At 37.3% G+C, this 17,273-nt stretch overlaps 1 protein-coding gene across 5 annotated transcripts in view; it reads left to right on the forward strand.

Annotated features, from left to right (window-relative positions):
- Window positions 1-17,273, forward strand: part of LOC126235806 (serpin B6-like) — a 293,511-nt gene that overhangs the window by 148,790 nt on the left and 127,448 nt on the right. For all 5 annotated transcript variants that reach the window (XM_049944636.1, XM_049944639.1, XM_049944638.1 and 2 more), the window contains exon 5: window positions 13,650-13,864. In XM_049944636.1, the coding sequence (XP_049800593.1) occupies window positions 13,650-13,864 (215 nt within the window). The remainder of the gene's footprint in view (window positions 1-13,649; window positions 13,865-17,273) is intronic.

Genomic DNA, 17,273 nt, shown 5'->3' on the forward strand with positions numbered 1-17,273 from the left:
TGTAAGACTTGTCCTCTGCACCCTTCTACCACCACCTATACTAGCCCTGTAACTGGCAAAACATATACCATCAAAGGGAGAGCCATCTGTGAAATGACACATGTTATATGCCAGCTGTCATGTAAACACTGTTCAGCCTTTTACTTCTGCATGTCTGCCACCCAGTTATCAGTTAAGATGAATGGGCATAGGCAGAGGCTATATACTGGCAACATACAGTATCCTGTTGCAGAGCGTGGTCTACAGCTAGACAGCTGTGACCCTGGTGTCATGTTTCACCACACATGCCATCTGGATTCTTCCCCAGACACAGGCTTCTCAGAATTCCACAGGTAGGAACTAGCGCTACAACATGTTCTTGATTCTCACCACACATCTGACCTTAATTTACATTAATTCCTTCCATCTCAGCATTTCTTCACTGTAACTAGTCCTTTCTTCATTCCATTTCAGTTTTCTACATCTTTCATTTTCTGACCTGTCTATTTTTTGCCATCCCCCCTCCCACTTCTGATACATACAATTCGCTTAGCTTTTCACTCTTATTAACTCATGCACAATGTTTTAGCGGTACTCTCTGTCTTGCATGTAACCTCCCAGTTTTTCAAATCTCGTCTGGTGCAGCCATCAACAATCAGCCTTTCCTTCTCATCTTGTCTGACAAGTCTCCCCTGACCTGGGGTTCTGGGTGACTTTTCTGAACTGTATCTCTTTTTCTAAATCTCTCCAGTCCTTTTCCATCACCCCTCTTCCTTCCCCTCGTGTGCATTCGTCTGCTGCCACTTCGTGAGTAGTTTTTTGTATCTATCCAATGACATTATATTAACTAATTGAGTGGTAATACACAATGGCCTGTGCAGAACATGCTACGTGAAACAACTAACTAACTAACTAACTGGTAATACACAATATCCTGTGCAGAGCATACTCTGCAACATGACAGTCATGATCTCGCCGCCTGTTCACCACACGTGCCATCTGGATTCTCTCTGGTGATGCCAGTTTCTCAGAATTCTACAGGTGGGAACTTGGAATTACATGTGCTTCTTTCTCACCACCTCAACTGGCCTACATTTACATTCATTTCTGTGGTCTCAGCATTTCTTTCCAGTAACTACTCCTTTTCTTCACTTCCTTTTATTTTTCTATGAATCTTATTTTTTCTGCCTTCTCTAATTTTCCCTGCCTCCCTCACCATTCTGCCATGTATAAAACACTTAGCGTTCCACTCTTATTGGCCCTTGCACAATGTTTTTTTCAATAATCTTGCTTATTACCCTATTTTATATCTTTAAATTCTCAGATTTTTTAATCTTCCCCAGTATAGGCACTGACAATCAGTTTGTTCTTCTTATTCCATGCTATAAGTCTCCCATGACCTGGTGTTCTGGGTGACCTTTCTGTAACCTTACCAGTCATTTTCCTTCATTCCTCTTCCTTTCCATTCAACTCTTTTGCCAGAAAAAGGAACCACTGGCTCCAAAAGCATACACGTTTCCATATCTTTTATATGTGTTTTCTCCTGCTACTGCTTGGTGAGTAGACTTTTTGTGTGCCCATATTAAATTCTCTCTCTCTCTCTCTCTCTCTCTCTCTCTCTCTCTCTCTCTCTCTCTCTTTTTTTTTTTTTTTTTTTTTTTTTTTGCTCCCTTCTAGGATATGCAATACTCTACCATTTTCTACCTTGTGAAGAACAATGATGTTTTACTGATTTCATTAAGAGAATGCTTGCTCTCTCATAAATGAGGACTAAATGTAGAGGGATTAGGTCCACTAACATTAACATGTTCTGTAAACCTCATTTTGAAATTTCTCTCAGTTTCCCCAACATATAACTTATCACAGTCACTACATATTCGCAGACAACCTTGCTGTTGAGCACCCGTATACTGTCCCTCACTATATATTATTTTTTATACTCCAGACATGTTACAGTATATTCTTGAATCTTATCTACAATGTGTATAATGCAGGATCCTACAGTGTTCTCTGTCCTCAAGCCAATTTGCAGCCTAGTTTTCCGAAATAAACAAATTACCATGTTGGAAATGTGTTCTCAGTATGCAAAAACCGTTTTTTTTTTTTTTTTGCGTGTGATCTGGTCTCTGTCCACATTTTCTTCCTTCTGTTTCATAATTTGTAACCTCATAACTAATGGTGGGTCAAACTGTCGTTAAATACTACCTCTCCATTCAGTCAGTTTGTTGCATTCAAAAGACTGGTCTTTTTTTGATAACATACCGCAAAGAAACATAGGGTTATGGCAGCGACTTTTTTTTTTTTTTTTTTTTTTTTTTTGCATGGAATTGAAAGTGTTGTTTTTGGAACAACAAAAACAATTTTTTTGCCTTTAATTTCCTGAATGGAGAAAAAACAAAAACTTGTTGTTACTAAAAATAAAACTATTTGAAAATGTAGTGTTTTCCTCAAAATTATTTAATTATATATTTGCCATAGTATGTAAAATTTTCAAGCATATTGAAAAAGAAAGTCTTTTGTCTCATTCTTTATGATAGTGCCTCGTATATGTTTTTGTCACTTTCCCAGATTTTACCTTGCTTCACTCTGCACACACCTTACTTCTTGTCAGAGGGCATTTTGACATTTTTCTAGCCAAAAGCAACTTAGTAAAATGTCTTCTCTGAGTCTGTTTACAGATGAACTATTTTGAGTGCAAGTTGATTCAGATAAGCCTCCTTTGTTCATCAGAGCCACTGCCAATACATTGATGAATTCAACAAAATGTTTGCTAGTAGGCCTTGACTTTTATATAAAATATATGAATTTATAATCAACAACATGAAAATATGAAAGAAAGCATTCTTCCACCACTGTATTTGCTTCCTGGGTAACTTCAGTCCACACCAGCCTTGCTTTTATTATAACCCAAAAAACAGGCAGATTTCATCTTCTCTATCATTCTTCAACTTGTTCTGACATTGACAGTGGATGCAGTCATTTCGTGTTTTGTTGCCAAAAGAAATACATTCCTAGTGTTCTCCCATTTCACAAATAGCAAATGGTCTTATCTCCAAAATAAAGGTACATTTTTTTTCAGCTTCTGGGCAGTTAGATCTTTAGCTACCCCTTTACTGTTTTTCAGTTCTATTTTGTAAGGCCACCGTGAAAATAAATTGAAAGTGTGTAGCAGACAACAGTTGTCATTTGCATTGTGTGTGACCATGTGAGACATGGCACTTGGCCAAAAAGGGAAATTTGAACACCACAAAGCAACTAACATACAACTATGTCTGTCTTACTTTTCTGTCAATATGAGTGAAGAATGATGTCATCTGTGTCTTTTTGTGGTTGTAGAAGCATTATAGAGTATCTTTATATGGACTGCAGAAACGATATAAATGTTTAAATGCTTTTACAAAGCTGAGAAGCTATGTTGCTTGTCTTCAAAGTGTTAATATTCACCTGGCATAAAGGAAATTTGATTATTCAATTAATTGCTGAAGGAAAAACACTTCTTTATGGGATGGTGGCAAGAACTGCTGTTAATCCAGTCACATGTAGTGGGTTTTCAGAATACTGTGAACAGGTGGACAATTCCTTGCCTTTTGAGCATCAGTTCTAAAAAATTAATTCTGTCATTGTGTTCTATGGTGAAGGTGATATCTTTATATAACATGTTAAACTGTTGGTAATGTCTATTAGCTTCATAAGGAGTGTCATCGAACAGAACAAGTTTGTGGTCATTGAACATAAAATAGTTCTGAGACAAGTCTAACATGATAAGGTTATTAGTTCATAAATTTCTATTTGGCTCATTTTATTAAACTTAGATAACTTTATGTTGATAATGATTATAGTTTCAGGTATGGTGATGTTTGTGTACATGTTAGTGACACTAGGGAGAAAAACCTACCATTTTCTGGGAAGGCTGTGTTCATCAATATCATGCCATGCAGTTCACAACAGTTTGCAGAGTATAAATATGTAGGTGCAGATTAGTTGGGCACCAAGCAAGTTACTACCAGCCAATTAATACATGCTACAATCACTAGTCACTGGAATGGCATACCAGTCCTTGGTCTGATGTGGTGCAGGTGAAGCACTTGGGTGCTATCCCTATTCATGTTGATACCTGTAGCCTCTCTGGTTGGATTAGCATGCGGTGATCTGAAATAATATGCTAATATTCGCTAGGCAAGCTAGTGGATTAGTAAAGATGTGAGGGGAGGTCTTGGCAGGGTGGTTTTTAGTACCCAGTCTTGATCCTCTGCTTCTTCTTCTTCTTCTTCTTCTTTGACAACTTTTCGAGAAGTCACTTGGAAGTTTTGTCTGATGTTGACTCTGCTTGTTCTGGTTAGCCTCTTCTTTGTCTCGTCTGGTTCTTACAACAATGGGAGAGGCATCCACACTGCTGGCACGGTGTTCTCAATTGTTGGGAGAAAAGGCAACATGAGCACTGATTACCTCCACTGACTCCTGGGTGGAGGATTTTGACAGTGTCTGTAGCTGCTTGGAAGTACAGAGATAGGGTTGGTGAGGGCGATTAAGTTTAGGTTGGTCAGCAGGAGTGAAAGGGTGGGGATTGAAGTGTTGGAGGTAGGAGCCACACTGGAGTGATTTCGCGATCTTGGGCGTGCTGCCCATTCGTGGAAGAGGAAGGCAGGTGGGTTTCTTCTCTGCAGCATGGGCCTTGTGGAGCAACAACAAAAGTGCTGCTTTGGCAGAAGCCATCTTTGAATCTGCTCACCCCAGAGTGTGGATGGCATTGTTGGCAGTCTGCAGCCAGTGCAGACATCACCATCTCTGCAGTAGCCTGCCGTGTAGGCTCCACTAATGGTAGGGGCTGCAGCAGGCACCTCTTCTCCTTCTGTTGCCTCCTCCATGGCTAACAGCATCTCTGCAGTTGCCATGGAGGTCTGTGTGGCAGCATCACCCCCCCCCCCCCCCCCCCCCCCCCCCGTCTGGCCTGTGGAGTGTGGAGTGGGAGAAGACAGCAGCAGGCATCTCTTCTTTTGCAGCTTGAAGTTCATGGGCCAGATGCTGTATTGGGTGGTGAACTTCATCCAACTTGGCTCTCAGGATTTGTCCCCTCTTCTGCAATGGCAACTTTGAGGACAGCAACCGCATTTCTGGTGGCTGCACACAGCTTAGCGTGCATGTCACATCACCAGTGTCTTCATGGTGGCTCAGCCCACCTCCCCCTCTTCTGCCAGCAGTGATTGGTGGGTGGGGGTGTGGACAGGGCAACTGCCAGTGCTTCCTGCTCGGTTCAGCTAGCAGCCACCTCTTCTTGCTTGGTGGCCTTGTGGACTCTTCCTCTTCTACTTCTGTTTGTGGCTCCAGTTAGTGATGTAAATGCAGCCACAATAATTAGCTGGATTTGTGCCACCGCAGTTGATACAAGTTGGCACGCCATTGCATGGCTTTTTACAGGTGCATGTGTCATGTGCGTTTGCACACATCATACGTGCCATGTCATATGTGCATTATTAGGCAATGTGGCCGAGCTTCTGACAGTGGTAGCACTGCTCCTTCTTGCTGTTATCACGGGCTGCACTGATAGCCAACTCAAGTGCCTCAGCAGCCAGATGCTCAATGATGACAGCAAGGAAGTGGGACTTTCCCATGACTTTTCCTCCATTTCTGCATCCAGAAACCTTTGGATGTGTAGGCGAGCAAGACAAGTGACAACAATGATGGAACCCACAGTGACTTGAACAGCAGAATAATGCATGCTACAGCGTGCATACAACACTGAAAGAGAGATGACAGGGAAGTGATGTGGCAATGTGGGATATCAGGCAATGAAACCTTAACATTGAGAAGTATGTGTATTGAATTGTTGCCAATAAGCGAAAATGGGCTGACACTGTACTTACAAATGAACATGTAAGAGGGAAAGAAATATTAACTGGCTGCTCATAGAGGAAGGTTTCCAGGTGCTTTGTCTGTCCTTACCTAGAGACAACTTCGTATGGGGCTACAAGCTTTGGTCTACAGCGGGATAAGGCTTGTGAATAGCAGAGGATTATTGTCTCCTGGGACTCTCATGTAGGTAGTGGCAAGATCTGTTATGAATGACTCAACTGTGCTAGCTGGAACTCCCATGTGTGATTGCATCCTTAATTCACATGTCATCGAGATGGGAAGATCTGCTCTGCAGTGTGTGTACCAAGCAACAGTGACAGACATTGGCAAGGCTACCATCTCAAAGCAACAGTGGCTACTGAGACTTCTTGACTCCTCTGAGACTCTTACTGTGTGTTTCCAAGTCTGCAACTAAACTACTCTCACAAAGTGTTATCTTCCCTTACTGCTGTTTACCGAAGCTTACTTTCATTTGTTCATATGCTGCACATTCCCCAGCCAGTGGAGTGTGGCATTACAGCTGATGACTTGTACTCATGTACTTGGTACCACTTTGTACATCCATCAAACAAATTCACCCAAAAGCACAGGGCCAGAATTTCCAAGTTTGGTGCCACGTGTTTCTGGACACAGGAAAGCTGTTCCTACCACAGCCAGGTTCCTAGTGACTCACAACTTTGGTATAGTTGTACTGCTCTGTTGTTCTCTAGATGCCAAGTTTGTTTACGCGCTGAAACAGCTGAACTTTTAAATACAACAGATTCGAAAAACGAAGTTATAAAATTGCTACAAGAGGATATTGAGGCGCTAGAAACAGAAAATATAAACATAAAGAAAGAAAATAATAGGTTAATACATGAAAAGCACCTCTGCGTCTGTGAACTCCATAAAATAGAATCACAAGCCTCAGAAAATGAACCTATAAAGAGGCTACAAGACAACATGGACACTGTAAAAACTGAACTATTCGAGGCAAGGAAAGAGAATGGTACACTAATACAAGAAAGGTAGTGCCGTGAGAATGAAAACCGCCAAAAACAAATAGAAGACCACAAAATTATGAACCCAAAAAACAATAACATATCCCATGCTCCATATGCAGGCTTGAACTTCAAAAACAAAAATATACCCAGTGCCTCCAATGAAGACACAAAAAAGTCAACATGTCTAACATCAGCAGATAAATATAAGTGGAAGACAGTGACATACCAGTACACCAAAAGAAGAAACAAGCCCACAGCTGTACAAGATTTGAGTTTCTGGTAATAGGAGATTTGCTCTTGAAAAATTTCGCTGTTCCCAACTACGAAATCGACGTGCGACCTGGGATAAGAGTGCAACATTTGGCAAACATTTCAAAAGTATTGCAAAACAAACGGCTACAGAGCAGGACATGAAACACAAACGGAATTACAAAGGTGTTTTATACATGTTGGAACAACCTCGCTTAAAAGCAGCAGCGAAGATGAATTAGTGAATGAAACAAGAAACATGATTCGTGATGCAAGAAGTGTTTATGAAGGATCCTGGCTCATACTTAGCGGAATCATAAAAAGGAGGTCAGTGAGTGACAAATACATATCCAAAATAAACAGTGCCATCAAACAGGAGTGTGATTGTCTTGGTGCTATCTTCATAGGCCCAAACAAATTCCTGTGTGAAAATAGTCTGGGATAGGATGGCACACATTTAAATAGATTAGGTTCAGTAACACTCAGCAGAATGTATGCAGATGTTTGTAAAATCATTAGAAACAATGGAAACTAACATTGTACAGTGGGGGTGAAAAACCAGGAAATCTGATATCCACAAAAAACAGTGATAACAAAAAAGATTATAGGACAAAAACAAACATAGGATCAGGATATTCAGTTATAAAAATAATGCACCAGAATATACAATACTTAAAAAATAAGGTAACCCAATTAGAAATAATGCTAAATGAAGAAACTCCAGACATTCTAGCTCTGACAGCACATAGTCTAAATGAGCATGAAATTCTAAATCTTACTGTTGCAAATAACAATGTAACAGCCAGTTCATGCAGGAGGTATAGTAAGGGAGGTGGAGCTGCTATACTAACCCATAACAATGTAAGCAGAAACCATATAAACAGCATTGATATATGTAAAAAATATAACATTGAAAATGTAGTTGAAGTAACAGGCCAAAAAATAATGTAAGTAGTTCCTCACTGTACATCTTAAACATCTACATAGTGCCAAATGGGTGCATAGAAACGTTCATTGAAAACATAGGAGAGCTCTTACATATCATCCTAAGCAAGAACTGTGCACTTGTACTACTAGGTGACCTAAACACAAACACATTGCAAGACATAAATGACAGTAGGGAGCTCCTACACACAATGAAAACATATGGCTTAAACAATGCAATAGCTACTCCAACACGTATAACTGCAAAGTCCTGTACTCAAGTAGATCACATCTTCACAAATTTAAAGGACTTTCAGTACAAAAGTGAAGTTATAGAAACAGCCCTGTCACACCATGATGCAATAAAAATATGTCTAAATCATATCACCACAAATGAAAGGACACAAAAAATATGGGGAAAAAAGAAGCTTAAATGAACAAAACTTAAAGCCCTTATGATAAAACTTGAAAAAGAAGGATGGGAAATACTGGAAAAAGACTCTCCATCAGTGGATCATAAGGTGACTCATTGTATTGACACATTTTCCTACCATCACAATATTACATGTCTAGTAATAAAAACTAAAGCCAAAACCACAAATAAAAACAAAAAATGTGTAACAAAAGGCATTTTGGTCTCCAGGGACAACATAAAATGATGCACAGAATGTATAAAACTAGCATTGATGAAAACTTTAAAGAGTACAACAGAAAATATAAAAGAATGTATGCTAAATACTGCAAGCAGCCAAATGATTAGAAGCAAAAAAGTACATAAATAGCGCTGCTAATAAAAGTAGGGCTTGCTGGTCTATTATAAATACAAATCACAAACCCTCCAATTCACAGGAACACAGCAAAATACAGTTCATGATCAGCAAAAAAACTATAACTGAACAGAATAAAATCATAAATCTCTTCAATGACTATTTTGCCACAGTAGGCCAAAAACTAAAAGAAAAAAACAAATAATAAAAAAACACAATAACACCTGGAAACATTTATTAATCCCCAGGGAAAAACAATGGCACTTTTTCCAGTGACAGAAGAAGAAACACTAAAGATAATAAAAAACCTAAAACAAACAATGTCATGTGGAATTGATGGAATATCAAATATAGAAATTAAACACTGTGTGCAGGAACTCAAGAAACCTCTTACACAACTAATCAATTCATCATTCCTGGAAGGAACTTTTCCAAAGTGCTTCAAGACAGCACTGATAAAACTAATACATAAAAAGGGGAATGAATACAATCCAGAAAATTATAGGCCTATAGCTCTTTTACCAGACATATCAAAAATATTTGAATGAGCTTATGCAGAGAGACTCATTGCTTTTCTGATGAAATATGAAATAATCAACAAGAATCAGTTTGGCTTCCAGAAAGATAAATGCACGATATATGCAGTAATAGATCTCATTGAAAATGCCATAGCAAACTTGCACTCTAAAAATAAATGTGTAGGAGTATTTATGGATCTAACAAAGGCATTCGACTTGTGTAGACCACAAAACTTTAGTAGAAATATTAGGAGTATATAGCATAAGAGGAAATGCAGGAGACTGGATTCTCTCATACCTGACACACAGGAGCCAATATACTGAAATTACAAAAACTACTGGTGAAAAAATAAGATGTAAAGCAAGAATTTTACACTTCTCTGTGCCACAAGGCTCCATTCTTTTCCCAATACTCTTCATTCTGTACACAAATCACATCCCAAATATGATTAGGTATAGTAGTATAGTTACCTATGCAGATGACACAACTCTACTGTTCACAGTTAAAGACACAGAAGAGCTAGAAATAAAAGCCAATCTAGAAGTAAATAATGCCATCCCAAGATTTACTGAATTAAACCTGCATAACAATATTACTAAAACACTTTGTGTGAACTTCAGACTTCACAACTTCAGACTTCAAAACTTTCACAGTGGAGATATCAATGTATGCATAGATGAGTGCATAGCAGAGAACACCAAATATGCAAAATTTCTTGGGATAATTATCGATGAAAATGTGAACTGGGATAAGCATATAGAATATATAAGGGGGAAACTCAGTGCAAACCTATACGTGCTGCACAAACTCAGCTACCTAAAAGATACAGGCATTATGAAAACAATATAATATGCATTAATTCATACGACATTAAGTTATGGCATAACTTTGTGGGGAGGTACCTTGAAAACAAACATTAATAAAATATTTAAATTACGAAAAAGAGCCATGAGAATGATAGCCAACCTTAAATGGAAAGATTAATGTAAACCAGCATTAAAAGCTCTCAAAATACTAACATTACCCAGTATATACCTATACGAACTCCTTTGTTGGACAAAATTCAGATATTCTCCTGATACTAGAGATAACACACAACACAACCGTGACTCAAGAAAATGGGACTTCTTCCATAAGCCTACACACGACACCACAAAATACAAAAAAAAATCCATCATACGCTGGACCAAAACTCCCTTCATTATTGAGAGAAATAAACAATAAAAATATTTTCAAAAAAGTCTCAAAAATTTTCTAATAGAAAACTGTTATTACAGTGTAAATGAATTTATGTGCAATACCATTCAAAACAATTGCAATACCATTATTGTATCAAAATAAAAATTGTACAAAACATAATTTAATATGAAATAGCCCTAGAATAATTTTGTAATAAATTATATCTTTGTTAAACAGTAGACAGCAAATACCATGTACCTGTTGGTGCCTGAAATGAAAATATATCTTGATCCATACATTGTACTTTGTCAAAGGATAAATAAATAATTAAAATAAATAAATAATGATGTTTTTGTGCCCAAGTGGATCAGGTAGGGGTTTGAAGAGGTATTTCAAGCTGTCTGTTGATAAACAGCCTATTGGGTGTTTCCAGTATTGTCTTTTCTTGTTGCAGTGATGTGCTTTCTTTTTCTGCAAATTGCACTTGTGGGCTAGATCATACTTAGTGTCTACATCACTATAAGGAATCATGCCAAAATCCAGTAGAATCACTCACACATCAAGTCACTTCATTTATATGTTAACCACTGTATGTACTCATTTCTGCACATGGATGCAGCACGGAATAGGTACACACTGTTATATAAGCTACTGTATAGTGTGTGATGCAGGTTACATAGTTACCTTACTGTTTGCTTTGTGAGTAGTGTTCAAGATGAATGATTGTTAACAGACACCCAAAGAACCCCCAATTTTTCTCAAATTTTACCATCATAGTAATTATGCAAGATGTATGAGGGATTTAATAGTAATCTTCTTCTTGAAAGCACTGGAGAATCATGTTCTACAAGCAGAGAATCTTCTGTGAGCAGCAAGTTAGTATTTGTCTTCCAGTTAGTCACTCAGTTGGAAGGATTTTGTAATTTACATTCGCTTATTTTCACTGTTTGAATACATATGCAGTAAAGCCTGACATACTGCGGTCTGATATACCATACATTCTAATATAACGTGGCAGTACAACATGCCTCCCAACAACAGCTTGGTCAGCAAAGAGACTATGATTGACAACAACCAAAACAAGCACAACCATATTGTGAATCATGCATTATTCATTTAACATCTGGATATCTGTGTGTTTGTTATGATGTCACAGAAATGAAAGCCATATTCTTTGAGTAATAAATTAAAAATTATTGATTTGTGAAGAAAGGCAAAACAAAAGCAATTTTGGTACACAGGTAAAGGAACAATCAGGAGATGGAAGAAAGAAAAAAAATAAACTTAGAAGTTTTGTAAATACAGTTCAAAGTGATGTGAGAATGGATAGAAAAAGAACAAAATGAGGAAAAGATGGTGAACTCAATGAATGTCTTTATAGATGATTTTTAATAAAGTTAAGTGAAAGTGTGCCACTTTCTGGGCCAGTTATTATAGTCTAAGCAGCAAATTTCCACTTTGATTTAAGTGGCACAATGACTTTATTGCTTCCAGTGGATGGTTTTCAATCTGGAAATATTGGTTTGTAGTTAGCGAAATCAGCATTGGAAGATAAGCAACATCTTTCAGTGGTGAATCTGCTTCACAATTTCCTGAAATTGTACACAAAATACTGGTAAATGTGTATTTGAATGAACATCATGTGTAGGATTGGGTGACACAGTGCATAGTAGAGCATTAGATTGTATTATGCACTTTTCCAAACTTTCCATGCATAGTCTGTCATTCTCACTCTTGATATACCATGGTTACACTATATCACATGGATAAATGTCTATTGTACTGACGTACATGACCTTCCTAGAATGGGTGTTTCTAAAATTTTGACTGGCTAGACGAGACCTTAATGAGTTGCATAGCTCTTCTGTGAATCTTCTCTATCTCGTTTGTTAATTCAAACTGTAATGGTTTTTGACTAATGGACAGACTCCTAATTAGTTCAGGTGCTCATTTCTAAATCTTAACTACCTTTTCTACTCATCCATCTTGGAAAAGTTTCTAGACTAATTTGCAGTTCACTAAAATCAATCAGGATAGGTCATTGTAAACAAATTCCTTTTCCTGCATAAGTGAATTACAGTTCTTCATGATTTTTCTGGTAGATCTCTATTTGTAATTGTCCTTACCAACAGACAGATCTTTCTTTTACTTTGAAAGAATATTATGATTGTAAACTGACTTGTTCCTCATAGTGAAAGATCTGTGGAACATGTAAATAACTAGACTGTTAATAATATATTGCCATCCCAGCTTAAAACAACTTATATCACATTTGATTGTGGTGACTGATTACCGTGATTGCTTGGTGGTCATGAAGTGAAACAGTATTGAACCTCTTTGCTTATTTATGTACACTGTGATACAGTTGTTTACGTTGAAAATCATCTACCAACATTTGAGCAAAGGGTTGGCTGTCTGCTAGCTTTCCTGTAAGTTACAAGAATTATGTACTGTTGCAATCTCCCCATACAATACTATGTTGTTTCCATACAGCCTCTTCTTGTAGGAACCTCAATTAAATGCTGACTCCTTGAATATGCTGATGCAGCCATTGGCCAAGCAATATTTGTGGTCTATTGGCAGTGAGTAGACAGTTGATACTGTGATTTTGTGAGCATTGACTGCAATAAAATTAATACTGGAAAATGTGTCCACAGATGCTCTTAGCCAACTACATGGCAAATATAATATGAGGCTGTCATTCTTCAATAAAAATTGATGGTCTTAACTTACTTCCTTGAGCTACATGTATTAAACTTCTGATGGTGTATCTTGATTGTGAATGTCATAAAGAGTTCTGTTTTATTGGACTTCTTTGATCTAGTAGCATAGTATATATTCTGTGAGCATATATTTTATTTACTAGGCTCCAAAACAAAATGTTTTACATAATTTTATAGAAGTTCTCTCCATTTTAGAGAACTAGTGCTTGATGGCACAGTGTAAATATATAAATTTAAAATATCCTCTGACTGTGGCCATCACCACCAAATATATGTGATACAAGCTTTAAAAAAATTATACCACAGAAATTAATTTCATGTGAAATGAGCAGGTCTTATACTATAAAAATACCATCAGCACTCTTTATTAATGACAGTGACAATGACTAGAAGAAATTTCTGGTTTTGCTGGTGGCATTGTTCAGATTTAATTTTTGATATAATTTTAGCAGTTTCCTTCTGTCTGTTCCTTTCAGGTACTTTGGATGAATTTACTCGGCTAGTGCTTGTAAATGCTATTTACTTCAAAGGCCTGTGGAATATACCATTCAAGAAAGAAGTCACATCCCCCATGCCATTCCATGTTACTGCAACAGAGACGAAGACAGTGGATATGATGAAGCTACAGAAAAAATTTATGTATACTGAAGCAGAAAAACTTGAAGCTCAAGTTGTGGAGCTCCCTTACAAGGTATTGCAAATTAATTTACAGGTTTGGAAAAAACATTCTCTGCTGTACATTTAAAATAGTATATCATTAGATACATATAACTTCATACAACAATAAATTGCTACCCCCAAAAACGAGGGAAAGGTGTCTCCTCACACACAAATCCATAATGCACTGGTGTGTAATGTAGATGATTAATGCTAGAAATAGGACCTATGTGACCAGTATGGTTAAGTTTGTTACATATTATTGGTGTTACTGCATTTTCAAATCAAGAAAACACCTTACACAGGTAAGTATCAGTGACTATGTTTGTTGTTAATGCTGCTGTTGTTGTTGTGTGAGCCTGTTTATCTCTGCATAACTACGGCATCCTCCATCCATTTGAACCTGCTCACTGTAGTCAAGCCATGGTTTCCATCTACAACTGTTATTCCCTGCCTATTACTCCCCGACACCTCCCGCCATTATGAAAGTGAAGTTTCCTCAATGTCTCGGGATGTCCAGTCAACTAACCTTTTATTTAGTCAAGTTGTGCCATAAATTTGTTTTCTGTCTGATGTGATTCTGCCACAGAATGAGGTATCGGGCAAAATTTGGTCCCTCATGCAAAAGTTGGTACTTCAAGACTGCACCACAAGTAAAGACAATCGCTGTAAGATGCAGCAACAAATTGGAGATGTAGGTGTAGACAAGCCTCGTAGTATTTCCTTTTGCCACCGCAGTCGAAAAGTTATTTATATCTGATCGCAGTGCTACACAGCCGACTCTGTATGTTATCAGTGATAAGCTGCAATCATCACTTCTAATGACAGTATTGTGGTAGTACAGATCCAATTGATTGTGACTAGAACAGGTATTCTGAACTTTATATCAGTTAAAGAATTGAACTCTGATGTTGAACTATTCTTCTGTAATGTGTGCTAAATGTTATAAGTGTCAGTGACAGCATCAATTTCATGTCACCTGTGTGTGTGTGTGTGTGTGTGTGTGTGTGTGTGTGTGTACACTACTTGTTTCTAAATTTAAGTATTTACAGTGTTCAAGTTTTAAAAAATTTCTAAAAATATATGTGCATGTTATACTATCTCCTTGACTTCCTCCTGAACTGGACCTGCAACAGTATTCCACAGATTCAGCACCTCTTCATTTGTTATCCAATCTACCCATCTACTCTTCAGCATTCTTTTTTATTTCGAATGCCTGTACGTTTTATAAAAATTTAGTCCACTGTTACAGCACTGTCTAGAAATGTTTCAACCATCTCTTTATACATCCTGTTTTTTACATTCTTGTTGGTGTAATGTTCATGTGTCAATTTTCACAAATAAGGTATTTCATGATACAGTTGTACAAGTTTTTTATGTGATCATTGAAGCACCCTTTTCATCATACCTGTAGTGACTAGAATTGTTATCACCTGAAAACCACTCATTCATGTGTGGCAAATATTGAGTATCACCTGCATGTCTCTTGTTGCCATGTTAAGATCTGCTTCTTTTGTCAAAACATAGTGGAGTTTACGTAATGTCATCTCGCTAAAACTGCAGTGCCATTGCAAACATGATAGAATCCTGGAATGGTGATTTATTAAATGGGGTATTTATTTATTTATTTATTTATTTATTTACGTCCTGAATCTTTGTGGTATATATACCATACCTTAGATGTTGGACAAAATGATATTATATTAATATACTGTTACATTTATAAATTGTTACATTTTTATATTGCTATATTGTTACATTTACATTTTTATATTGTTACAACCAACTTATTTTTCAAGATACTGTGTTACTGAGTAAAAACAGTTTTCCAAGAGATATGATGTTACAGATTTTTTAAAGCTATGGATTTTGTTTATGGCCTTTAGGTTACTTGGCAGCTTATTAAACAAATGTGAACCTGAGTGATATACACCTTTCTTGCACAGTGTGGTATAACAATGATGTCTGTGTATGTCACTATTTGCCCTTGTATGGTGTTCATGTACAGATTTATTTTGAATAAATACATTTCCATTTTTAGCATGCTTTTTTTAGGAACATTACAACTTCTAGTATATAAATACATGGTAGGGGTAGAATCCCCAGTTCTTTAAAGAACGGTTTGCATGATTTTCGGCTGTTGGCATTTTCCGGAATGTGGTTATGCAATGAGGAGAATTTCCCCAGAATATGATGCCATATCTTAATAGGGAGTGTATGCAAGTGTAATACACTGCTCTAACTGTTTCAGGACTTGTGTTCCATATAATCCTCATCGCATAAGTCATTTTGGATAGTTTAGAATTTAATGAAGTGATGTGGGAATTCCATTTAAGATTGTCTTGTAAGTAGATGCCAAGAAATTTTGCTTCAATGACACTGTTAATTCTTTGGTTTCCCATTGACATGTTTGGTTTTAATGGGTTTTTATTTTGTTGTGTATGGAAGTGTAAGACGACTGTTTTTTGAGGGTTTATCAGTAATTTATTCCTCATAAACCACTCTGAGACATTTTCACTTGTGACTTTAGCATTTAAACTTAGAGCCATTTCATTTTCACCTTCAATTAATATGCTTGTGTCAACTGCAAATAGCACTGGTTCGGAGTGTTGAACGTGTAGGGGGAAGTCGTTTATGAAAATTAGGAAGAGAAAGGGACCTAAAATTGAGCCTTGTGGTACACCGTGGGTTAATGTGGAAGGTTTCGATTGATAAGCTTGGAGTTCGTTTTTTCCCATGTGTTTTACCTCTGTTATCTGAGAGCGATTTTCTAGGTAGGATTTCAGCCACTCGTGTGGCAGGCCTCTTACACCATACCACTCTAACTTTCTTAGGAGAATTTCATGGTCTATTAGATCAAATGCTTTTGTTAAATCCAGGAAAATCCCCGAAACATTTTTGTGATTATCCACTGAATTTAAAATACGATTTATGAGGCTAAAAGTGGCTGTTTCAGTACTGCACTGAGGCCTGAAGCCATGCTGACATCCTGAAATCATATTTTTTTTGTTAAAGAAATCAGTTAGTTGTAGCAGAACTAGTTTTTCAATGATTTTTGAAAAACCTGATAGGAGTGACACAGGCCTATAGTTGACCATCTGCTGCCGATTGCCCTTTTTGTAAAGGGGTACAACTTTTGCAGTTTTTAACTGTTGTGGGAAAATACCACTTGATAGTGAAGAATTGCATATATCTAGCAGTGTTGCGAGTATCTGTTCAGCTGATACTTTTATAATATAGTCTGGCACATCGTCGACTCCGGCTGAATATTTATTTTTTAATGACTTTATACTGTTTAACAGTTCTTCCCTACTTATTGGACGGAGGAACATGGATGTATTTGTTACACTATTTCCAGAAATTTCCTGTAATATTTTGTTTGATGTTTTTCCCATTTGTTCCTTCGCTAACTCACGAGCAATATTGGTGTAGTAAGAATTGAA

This window comes from Schistocerca nitens, chromosome 2 (genome assembly GCF_023898315.1).
Source record: "Schistocerca nitens isolate TAMUIC-IGC-003100 chromosome 2, iqSchNite1.1, whole genome shotgun sequence".
In the NCBI taxonomy this organism is placed as follows: Eukaryota; Metazoa; Arthropoda; class Insecta; order Orthoptera; family Acrididae; genus Schistocerca; species Schistocerca nitens.